General features: G+C 39.3%; 1 protein-coding gene across 1 annotated transcript; it reads right to left on the bottom strand.

The window, feature by feature from the left end:
• Positions 1-4,086: 4,086 nt before the first annotated feature.
• Positions 4,087-10,499, bottom strand: nr2f1a (nuclear receptor subfamily 2, group F, member 1a). The gene is made up of 3 exons (XM_063017836.1): positions 9,554-10,499; positions 7,830-8,357; positions 4,087-5,342 (listed from the first exon to the last, which is right to left on the bottom strand). Exons 1-3 carry the CDS (start codon positions 9,981-9,983, stop codon positions 5,068-5,070), a joined length of 1,233 nt encoding a protein of 410 aa, XP_062873906.1. The 5' UTR covers positions 9,984-10,499; the 3' UTR covers positions 4,087-5,067.
• Between the last annotated feature and the right edge of the window lie 1,440 nt (positions 10,500-11,939).

Genomic DNA, 11,939 nt, shown 5'->3' with positions numbered 1-11,939 from the left:
GTTTGGTCTTCCTCGTCGGCCACGCTAGTGAGTCAGCGTACGAGGCGTCCTTCTCTAATTAATGTCTTTCTGGAGCCTGTCCTTATATACCCAAATGGTTTGAGTGAAGTGAAGTGCAGATTGAGACATATTGAGCCCCCTTTAAGGGGGGATCATTTCATGTGGGAGGTTGGACGCAAAGTTTGGACTCGTGACTGGCATTCCGGAGAGACGTGCATAATTTAAACTAACAAAGCAAGACAGAGACGGGTCCGAGCTGTGGGAGGAGAACAAACTTGGAAAGAACTCACTTAGTGATAAACAGCTGTCACTGTTGGAAACGATTTTAACTTGTGTATTCCCGAAGAGCTGTTTCTCATATAAACTAAAATATACTTTCCAGTCCAACCACCTTATATTTGTGTGTTATCTATCTATCTATCTATCTATCTATCTATCTATCTATCTATCTATCTATCTATCTATCTATCTATCTATCTATCTATCTATCTATCTGTCTGTCTGTCTATCTGTCTGTCTATCTGTCTGTCTGTCTGTCTGTCTGTCTGTCTGTCTGTCTGTCTAAGAGCACGGTTATTAATGCACGTAACACAACCTATTTACTTTAATTTTGATTAAAATATATTAATATGACTACTGGAGTATTATTTTATGAAAAGTTTTGCTGGCTCGTGTAACTTTCTGTTTTATAGTTTATGTGCCAGTGATAGCTCAGTGGTTAAGGTACTGGACTAGTAAACAGAAGGTTGCCGGTTCAAGCCCCGCCGCCACCAAGTTGCCACTGTTGGGTCCCTGAGCAAGGCCCTTAACCCTCAATTGCTCATTGTGTTCAGCTCACTGTGTAAGTCGCTTTGGATAAAAGCGTCTGCTAAATGCTGAAAATGTAAATGTAAATGTGCGCACTAAAAGTTTAACCTTCAGTGCACCTGATTGTCTCCACAATTTCCACATAAAATATATGGCACAAAATTGCTGCCAAAAAATCAAGCAAACGTTAAGTAACAAATATCTCGATACATTTATTGTGGAATTAATTTATGAATAATTTATAATCTATTATTAAAACACTCATAGAACACTCAAAAGCATTCATAGATGTCCTCGAATAGTCAAACATCTAAGAGTTTCATAACCCAGTTTTGGCGTAATTAAAAGAAAGAACGCCCTGCCTGTGTATCTGCCTATTTAGCTGCCTGTAAGAAAAACAAATAACCATTAAAAATACCAATAATTCCCAGCTATATAAAATTATTAATTAGTTTATTTAAGTTTTGGTGATTAGGGTACCGTGTCAGTATGATAAATAGTCGTTAATATAGGAAAAGCATCCTGATACGTTAAAACATAATCTTGTAAATAAAAATACAGTGGAACTCTGTAAACGCTAAAATAATAACTGATAAGGTAACTTAAACTAGAAAACGCACTGTGTTAAGTTAGATTTCTTTTTTCACTTGTCAGTGTTGGTCCAAGGGTATGAAATGCTAATAAGAGAATCCCCTCACCTCCTCCTCCACCACCACTACCACTACCACCACCTCCTCCTCCTCCTCCTCCTCCTCAGTGTCGTCTCATTCCCTTTCTCTCAGCTGGCAGAAGGAATCGATAGCTGACCCGATGCTTTGGCCACTGCTTTATTTATCTGGCCGGCAATGATATTATCAGCCTTGAACGTTATATACAGCAAACGTCTTCCTAAATCAACACAAAGGGATCGCTTACACAGCGATCTGTGCTTTCTTGTCTGTCTCTCACACCATGCAGACCCGACCACACACACAACACACACGCGCGCGCGCACACACACACACACACACACACACACACACACACACACACACAGGCATTTGAGGCATCGCCTTGTGTTTACAAATGGGAAAATGTTATATCCTGTTGTGTTAGATGTGATCCATCCTTTAAACTGTAGCGTACTACACAGACATGCATCTTTTGGAGCGTAGTGCACATTTTAGACAAACAGACCGATAATGTCGCATATAATTTTCTAAATGCGAGCTGCAAGTATTAAAAGGCAGGTTGAATAGAATAGCTTTTTTGTGAAACATGCAAAGGTTTCACGCTTCACCTTTTAAGATCCTTTGCATAAGTTATCCACCCCTCAGCTAAGGGCAGAAAAAAAACTTATTAAATTATTAACAAACAATAACCAAAAAGAAGACAAACGTTTGCCTCTCAGCCAAACTTAACTAATTTAATGACATTTGTTTATTGTAGTTAGAGTTAGGGTACAATGTTTCTTTAGAGGCAACTTTATTAGAGTAAAAGCGATTATATGAGTGATAAAACTAAAATACAATCATAAAGATATCGCTGCAAATCTAACGAACCTTATCTTTTTTTAATAAGTCAGCTGATGTCCAGTGAGATGTACACATAAAACCATGTCTATCAAATAAAATCCACTCACTAGCAGCTAATAATTTTAGTCCAATAAATCTTAAGACCCTACGATGCGTTTGATATCATGAATGATATCAAAAATAACACATTTAGGGATTTTTTTTTAATCTCATTTAAAACTAAACGTGCTTAATTCCTTTGCTGAATGTAACGGTCATGACTGGAAGAGAGAAATCATGAAAAGCCTATGACAACATAAACTTGGATTTATAAACAGGCCTCTAGTCACATCAGACAACGTGTGGAGACGTATTTCTAAACATTGACTATTTACATGCTTTTTGTTTCCGCACAAAAGCTCAGTGGAATCCCCCTGTGTTTCGAATCTCGTTTTTGATTGCGACTGGCCGAATATTTTCAATTCCAAATCCCTCAACTTGAGAAACATTAAAGACCAAGAGCAGTCAAAGAGCCATTGTCTTTGGTCCTTTGGGGTAATCAATCACGAAATCGTCTGGGCTCTACGTGGTCTATGCACGGTTTTACTTTGCAAAGGTTGTTCACATGGGGCTAAAATACCCCACGTTATCAAGGCTTCGTTTAATAAAATTCTATTTGTCTAATTAGGCTACGACAAGTACAGCCACCATTCAGAGTCGTATCCCCTGTGAGGCAAAGTTATCAATCTCTTATAAATGTAACTGTGTTGGAAAATCAATCAGAGCTACAAGGGTCCAGGGCTTTTTGCAAAACATAAAATGCCATACTTCATGTGCCATATTTTGCTCTTTAATCTTAAACCATCTTGCCAACCAAACCCCAAATAGCTCGGACTAAGTAAGTTTTAAGCCATCGCGGAGAGACATGCATTAAAAACTGGCAACGTCAGCGTTTGCACAGGAAAGTCTGTATTTACAATTAGGGCATCGAAAGGAACACATACAGTATTGATAATTTTGCTTTACTAATTTTAAGAAAGGATGGAACCCAACAAGAGACCAGACTGCTTTTGAAAGTTTTCTAAACCACACTGGGCCTGCAGGGGAAAGCCACGCATTGTTAAAGACCAAAACATAAAAACTAGAGTGCAGATGTGCAGAACCGTATAAAAAAGAGCATAGTGCAAAACAAGTCGGGTTCTTTCCCATAGTCATGCTCAGTGATTTGAGTCTGAACACAAATTTCTCGGTGTCTTTGTACAATACATCACATTTAGTGTTTCTATCGACCGGTTTACATGCGACAGTGTACATTTCCCAGATTGATCACGCATAACTGAAACATTCATAGCCCCGCAGCAAAATACCACTAGTATGTGCTTTAAGTGACTTTATTCATCTTCCATAGCAGAGAGGTATCGTATTTGTATTTATATCAAATTCCTTCCCCGATTTAAGCAACTCTTTCAAATGCAGTCTAAAGCAGACAGATGGAACCAGACTGCAGCGATGTCACAAAAGTTATATTCTGAAAGCTCACCCCTGATGTCTCTAGCTAATACAGAACTAAGAAACCAAGCTGGGTTTTTTTTTTAATCCGAGTGCCAGCATTTGTAAAATTCAAATTATAAAATGGACAAAAGCTTGCTGCTGCAGTTACTCTGGAAAAAGCTTTGCAATAGTACTTTGTGTAATTACGCACACGTGTGTGTTGTATTATGTAAACCTGATATTTAATAATAATAATAACAATAAAAAATAATAATAATGATAATAATATCCAGGATCAGTGCAACACCTAGTTAACGTAAACCACATAAAATTTGCTTAGATCGAGACATGGTTGCCTATTTATTTTTTAATAGTATATTTACCATCACACAATTTCATCAAGCAACCCTTCTGCACAAACATATTGTGGATTGAGCAAAATGGAAGCAACAACCAATAAAAAGAAACAATAGAAATAACAAGACAAAACGAACAAAACGTTTTTTAAATGATATATTAAAAGTGCTTTTGATTTTTCATGTCTTTCCTTTTTGACTGATGATTGACTCAACACACGCACTCACACACACACGAACAAGGCGTCCTCTCCAACTGTCCATGAGGTCAGGTTTGCCGCGGTTGTATGTCCATAGAGCATCAATTGGGGGAAAGTTCAACCATCAGTAATATTGTCATTGCGATTAGACTGTTTCTTATTTGTCTAAAACTTTTTATTTTTAGGTTTTAAATTCTCACTTCAATTTTAATTCTTGGAGAACATAACTTTAAGAACATATATCGCACTCATTATAAGAAGCAAAAATGTTATATCAAAATCATTAGTAGAGAATCACAGAAAAAATACTTGGTTTAGAACCAGAAAAAATACAAAACAGATACACAGACACAGAACATTTCTTATAATTGTCTGGGAACGTTATTTTCCCGCTAAGTCTTAATTCATGTTTACTGCGCATATGATGTTCTTCAGATTAGCTGTATGTATTTGTTTTTGATTTTTTTCTTTTTTACAAAAAAGCAAAATAAAGACTAGTATTTTACAAAATGAAGAGTGTTCTTGGGGGTGGATTTTCATGGGGTTATGTCCAGGTCTTTAACCTTTGTATATTATTCCATCTCGGTCCAACAAAACGAAAGTCTTCCAATGTGATAACAAAGGAGGTCCTGTATTTTATATATATATAGTCTTCTTGAAAGTAGGGTTGTAGAGTCTTGGTCCTTTAGTCTCTCTTTTTGTTTCATTCACTTGCTGGGATCATTGAATGGACATGTAGGGCCAGTTGAAGCTGCTCCCTGATAGCAACATATCCCTGATGAGGGTTTCAATTGGAGTTTTACCTACCAAGCGAACGAAGAACAGCTGCTCAATGACGGATGAGGAGACGGTACGCAGTGATGGAAGTCGCAGCAGCAGTTTACCGAAGCGGCTTGGTTGGTTCGGGTACTGGCTCCTCACATACTCCTCCAAAGCGCACTGAGACTTCTCCTGCAGACTCTCAATGTGGGCCGCATCCGACAGGCCACAAGCGTCTGAGCAAACAGAAACAAAATCACAAAAGACCCGCGTTATCATTTAGCATCGGCACAACGTGTTATTGACAAAGGAAACCCCAACCAAACCCCATGCATCATGAGCGTATCTGTAATATAAATAAACAACACCACTGCGCAAGCCCTCTAGAGAAGCATCGCATTCGTATTATGGACGATACCACACTGCATGATCGTAAATCAGACCAAACAAAGACTGTAAGCCTATCTTTATCGATGCGTCTGCGTTAAATCTTTCTTACAGTTTATTAGTTATCATAGAGGAAGGCAGAAGTGTTTTGTAAAAAAAAAAAGAAAAAAAAAAAGCATAGACTACACTGGCTATGGTAATGACTGAAATTGTGATATAAATACTTTCCAGATCTTATATAATAATTTCACTGCTTCTGTGCTCAGATGTGACTGGGAGAACAGGCAGAGGCAAGGCCACTGGTAGCAAATTTAGCAATTTCACCCACATTTAGAAAGAAGTGACTAAGGTATAAAACAAAAACACACGTCTTTAAGTACTATTAAACAAAATATGTGCCTTACACGATTATGCATTTTAATGATTAAAAAGTAGTAGCTCAGCAGTTAAGGTCCTGGACTAGCAATCGAAGGATTTCCGGTTCAAGCCGCACCACCACCAAGTTGCCACCGTTGGGCTCTTAAACAAGGCCCTTAACCCTAAATTGCTTGTAATGTATTTGGTCACATTTGTAAGTCACGTTGGATAAAAGCGTCTGCTAAATGATGTAAATAAAATGTACATAGTGTGACAAGCTCTATTATGAAACAGAGATTTAAAATGTATTTAATTTTTAGTATAGTATTGTTAAGGCGTTATGTGTTACGTACAATACTTGATCCTAACTACAAGAAAATGAAACGCTTCGATTCCATATTGTGACCTTTTACACCTCTAAACTGGAAAGTTCAAGCCAAAATCTTAGAGTAATAAAATCTTGTGTGCAGTGCCTTAGCCAGACTGTCCAAAAAACTTCTTCAGTGTAGAAATTAACAGCCAAAAGTGTACAAGTGTGTATTTGCTAAGATTTACCTATGGTTCGAAGTTAATAAAGAACAAAAAAGAACTTAAGTGTAGAACAAACTCATGTGTCAGTGCCTTACTTTTTAATGGACCACAAATTACTTAAAATAATAATGCAAAAATGCAAAACAGTATTAAAGCAATACATATTCGTTGAAAATCTTACACCAGTCTCACTACTAAAATCTCAGCAAACTGCGCTACAACCACACAATCCAATTGATCGTATTTATATTCTGCTGGTGTGAATTAACTTCACAATCAGCGGCCAAAATCTAAGACCCCATAAAGAGTAATACACAAAACGGTAACTAATGGCTACTGAGTCCCTGGCTGACGTAATGGGTATAAAACTAGGATGGTTTTCTAAATGTGATGGTATTCTGTATGTGAGATTCACTTGATTGAACAAGCAAAGTAAACAAAAATGAAATAAACATATACTTTCACTGTAAAACTAAATGCGATTGAAAGTTTGTCAGGCTTCATAATACTTATTAAACTGTTAAACATATAGCGAATTAAATAACAAATTTATAAATAAAACAGTGTCTCGGTAAATAACGTAGTATGTTAGCAGCCCAGTATAAAAACAGATAACGTCTTTTTTTTTTACATCATTTACTGTCACTAAAAGATTAAATATTTAATTTTTTGTGCCCACTTTGGATGGTCATAAATACATATTTTAGTATTGCTTCGCTACTTAATTATATCACTGTTTGATTTCTGCATGTAATGCAACAAAAATGACTGCTTCGTTAAAGGCTTTTTTTAAACAAGATAAAATACTACAAATATTAATCACGCGCATAATAAATGCAAGCCAAGACACCACCTTTTAACTGAATAATACAGTTTATTGTCAGTATTTAAGTATAAACTGGAGACGGTGGTTTCTTATATATATATATATATATATATATATATATATATATATATATATATATATATATATATATATATATATAATCGCAGTTTAGAAATAGGGTAAACATTTCGCGAAATACTCACAGTTCAAGCACTCAAGTGTTTATTCGCGTACAATTCTTTAGTTTTCAAATACAAACTAATTTGTGGTGTATTTTCTAAACTGTTAAGTTAAATATTTACAAGTAAAATATTTTACATATTTTAAATAAATGACAAAAATTATGTTTTTGTTTTTAAAATAGTGGTATAGCCTCAATTAACTTTTGAATATTTACATTTTATTAAAAAATACCGCAACATTTTGCAAAATCACCCTTCCATATATTAAAAAACAATGTTTTGCACGACGTTCAGTAATTGTTCTTGCAATGTCAGTGCAATGCACATTCTCTGCACATACAACGCCCAAACGTCTCCAGTCAGCCATTGCCTCAGCGGCCTTGTTTTGTCCTGCACTAATCCTCTCTATATCCTTCAAGTGTGTAGGCTTTATCACTTACCTGACGTGAAGAGCACGATGGCTTTGATGCAGCTGTACTCAGCTGAGTCGACGTGCAGTGCCTTCAGCTTCTCGACCTGCTCCTGGAAGATGCGAATGTGATCCATGAAGGCCACGACGCGGTCGGCGGACATGGGCGACGCGTGCAGGCCGGCGGCGGCAAGCAGTGGCGCCACGTGCAGCGGCATGGAGCACTGCGCCGCATTCAGCACGAACAACTCGCTCCATGTGAGTCTGAGAAGCGACACTTGGTCGGTGATTTGCAGGTCGGGAAAGAAAGGGATGTTCCGCGCCCATTCCACGGCACTGAAGAGCAGGCGAGCCGCCAGCTCGCAGATGTTCTCAATACCCATGATATTATTGGGCTGCATGCACTGACTGCCGTACCGGGACGTGGGGTATGGCTCGGCGCGCAGTAGTAGCGAGATGTATCCGGAGAGGTAACAGTGGCCGTTCAGAGGGTCTCCATTGGTAAGTGCGTACTGGCCCGGGTTCGGCTGTGTTGGAGGCATTCGTCCTCGCTGAACCGCTGACAAAAAGAGAGAGAAAGAGAGGAAATGTGCATCCAGGACTGAGAAACATCATTATCGTGGAAGCTTAGAGGCAGTGGTTTGCCTTATCTGTCTGTACAGATTGACCAATCTTAAATGTTCTTCACTACCAACACACACTCCCGATATGTGTGTAAAATCTACGTAGCATCCTAGCATAAGCTAAAATTATATATAAATGCCTCTGCATTTATCGCGCTAAACAATACTAAAAACAAACAAAAACACCAAACACCTGAACCTTTATTATATTTTAGTATGACTGCTTTAGCTATATCGATGTAAACACTGTAAAAACGTTCATATCCCCATGCTGCACACATAGCCTATGTTTTAACACATTATAGTCTCGAAATATTCAGGCTCATCTAAAATAAATTACAAAAATAAGCAAAATTAATTTTTAGAATGACCATGATGTATGTGATTGTTTAATGACCTTGGTGACTAAAGTTTAGCTATAGATCGAGAACAGAAGCTAAAATGTTTTTAAAAAGAATATGGGGTTATTATGTATATATTTTAAAATTCAACTATAGCCAAATAAAGTAATTCTGACAAAATACATTTGGCTTGTGGGCCACAATAGTGTTAAATTCACTACCATTTGGTAAAACTATTGTTTGGATTTTAGACTAAGACAGGCCTCTACACACACACACACACACACAAACACACACACACAGGGCTACACACACACACACACACACACACACACACACACACACAGAGGGCTACACACACCACAACTTTCCTGTAGAAACATACTGCCCTCTCTATCCACTTAAGTTTATTTTGGTCTATACAAAACATGATTTTGTGGACATACAATGACTGCACTGAGATTATTTTACAATAGTGTAAAATTTTAAGCATTACAGTATTAAAGGGTGGCTTTTTCATCTCATGTAATTGACTGGCTGGCGATAAAAGTGTCTAGCCTATAGGCTTACCTACAAAATAATAAATCAAGTAAACAAAATGTTATTAGTGTGTCTTTCTATCTGTATGTACGGATGTGTAGTTTGACACTCTCTAAAAGCAATCGGATAACAAAAAATAGAACATTTTGCTCTATGGTGTGCAGCATGGGTTTACATCGTAGCTTGGCAGGACTGTGTTAAAGATCTAGGAATTTAGCAGTGGTGTGCTGAATGAAGAATATTATATTCACCTTCCCGCCGCATGCCCACTTTTAAGCACTTCTTAAGCCGGCAGTATTGGCACTGATTGCGATGGTGCTGGTCAATAGGACAGTTCCTGTTGGCACGACACGTATACGTTAAGTTCCTTCGGACACTCCGCTTGAAGAAACTTTTGCATCCCTCGCAGGTGAACTGGCCATAGTGTTTGCCGCTGGATTTATCGCCGCACACCACGCACTCGATGTGCTGCTGGCTCTGGCCTGAATTCTGACTGCTCTTGTCTCCAGCCGTGCCTGGGGTAGACGGCGCTCCCGGCTGACTGGGTGTTTGCGGGGTGTGCGGTGCCGCCGACGACTGCTGCTGCTCCCTCGCCGGCTGTGCTGCGGGGTTCGGGCCGCTCGTCGGTCCTCCGGCCACATCGTCCTGCGGATCGCGCCAGACGCTAACTACCATTGCCATATCTCGGCCCGAAAAGTGCTTTCAAGCGAACCGGTCGCTCGGACGTCGGAGCTTGTAAAAGGAAAGAATCGTGGAGGAAAAACGGCAGCGCGGAAGTCAAGCCGTAGGGAAACTGGAACGAAAACTGGAATAAAACAACAGGAATCTAAAACGAAGGATGCATTCAAAAAAGCCTTGGGAACAGTCGCTGGAAAAAAAGGCACCCGATCAGGATATGCAGTTATCGGGAGGCCAGTTCCAAGGTAGCTCGCAGTCAGCCATTCGGGAGCTCCGTCGCGTAGAGAAAACGAAGCCAGTCGCTGTGGCTCAAAATGTCTCAGTTAAAAAGATGTAAAATCTCGCTAGTGATTCCGAGATCCAAAGTGCAGTGCGAAATAAATTCCAGTCTTTTTTTCCCTTCCCCGCTCCTTTCTCCTTCTTCGCGCTCGGAGAGAAGGAAACACCGAAGAGCGCAATTCTCTATCTATGTTCATGAATAAAGCTCATCTGGTCCAGCAGAAAAACAACGTCGCCCGAGAAGAGCCTTTTGCAGTTTCACCTCTCCAGTCGGAACCGAGCGAGGATAAAGAGAAAGAGAGAGAGAGAGAGAGAGAGCGCGCAGAAAAAACAACTAATAGAATATGCAAGAAGAAGGAGACCCCGCAAAATGAATGCGTTTTAACAGGAGGACCAGCGGAGCGGCGTTTCCGAAACGGAGATCTGCGCGAATGTCTGTATATAGTGAACTTTGACACTACTATTGAAACTGACACGTTTCTATGGAGATCGCTGCGCCTTATATGGTGCTCGTGTCAAGGAGCCAAGAGAGGGGCTGCTGGCAACTGATAATCAAAGGCGACTGACTGGTCAGAACCCTGCATGGAGGGGGGAGAGAGAAAATGGGAGGCTAAGGTTAGCCAAGCCTCTTTCACTCCATTGGTTAGAGTCCTCGCTCCTTGCTACCTACGATACGACTGAGGGGGAAGGAGGGGAGGGGGGGGTGTCTGACAAGCGCGATTTCCATTGCGCTCGCCCCTGCGCCGCTATTTACTTTGAAACCCGATTAGAATGGACCGTCTATTGTCAGTAAAGAGGAAGAAGCCCCAGTTAGAATGGGTAAAAAAGCGAAGAGCGAGCGCAACACAAGTGAAATAGCTAAATAGTCGCACCGGGTTAAAAGGGGGTCGGCCCGAGCCCTTTAAAGTTTGGGACGCTTTGTTCAAAGATGTAGTCTTAATTACGAATATAGCTTATCCTCTTAGAACCCCAGATATTTATTTAATAATATATTTTCAATCATTTGCAGTAACAAAATGACTTGTCACATAATCATACGAACATACAATTTATACAAAAGTACAATAAGTGATAGGATGCTCCAAAGCTGCCTGCAGTCTGGACACTGAAGCAGCAGATGCAGTTCATAACGGGATGCGAAATCATGACTCTGAGTGTGTGCATGTGTAAAACTGGTCGGATCAAGTGCTTTAAAAACCCAACATTCGGACACTAACAATATGAGTCTGTTGTTGTATTATTAGTGGTTCATATTATTGATAAAATAAAAACATGCGTTTCTGCTGTAATAGCCAGCATAAGAGACTTCTCGTGCATGGATACTGGAGTTTGCGCTTTACTGGCTTATAATGTCTGGATCCTGGATCGGGCTGCCATCTAGCGTACAGTAGCTAGACAATTACATGGAAGGGAAAGTGAATAATTTATTGCCAGTGTGGTTTTTCCACTCTAAAACGTTGCCTATCGTATCGTATCAATATTTTTTTGCATCTGGGTTTTAGTATTTTTGAAAATTTAGAGATTTGAAGAAATATGTTCATGCAAGCAACTCACATAAAACTATTTATAATATCAGCTGTCTTGAGCCGATGATTTATTTTTCATTTGCAAGGTGCAACACACATTAATTAAATAGTAAATAGTGGAGAACGTGGAGACTTTCAGCTTTAATGTACAATG

This window comes from Trichomycterus rosablanca, chromosome 21, assembly GCF_030014385.1.
Source record: "Trichomycterus rosablanca isolate fTriRos1 chromosome 21, fTriRos1.hap1, whole genome shotgun sequence".
NCBI classification, from domain to species: domain Eukaryota; kingdom Metazoa; phylum Chordata; class Actinopteri; order Siluriformes; family Trichomycteridae; genus Trichomycterus; species Trichomycterus rosablanca.
The sequence above is the reverse complement of the archived record's forward strand: the minus strand, read 5'-3'. Positions and strand labels throughout refer to the sequence as shown.

What these genes read in the sequence shown, in the direction of transcription:
- nr2f1a (XM_063017836.1), bottom strand. Translation starts at nt 9,983, where the DNA reads ATGGCAATGGTAGTTAGCGTCTGGCGCGATCCGCAGGACGATGTGGCC. An exon ending in AGTGGGCATGCGGCGGGAAG is followed by an intron (nt 8,358 to 9,553) that starts GTGAATATAATA and finishes TCTTTTTGTCAG; the next exon opens with CGGTTCAGCGAGGACGAATG. An exon ending in CATCGTGCTCTTCACGTCAG is followed by an intron (nt 5,343 to 7,829) that starts GTAAGTGATAAA and finishes CTGTTTGCTCAG; the next exon opens with ACGCTTGTGGCCTGTCGGAT.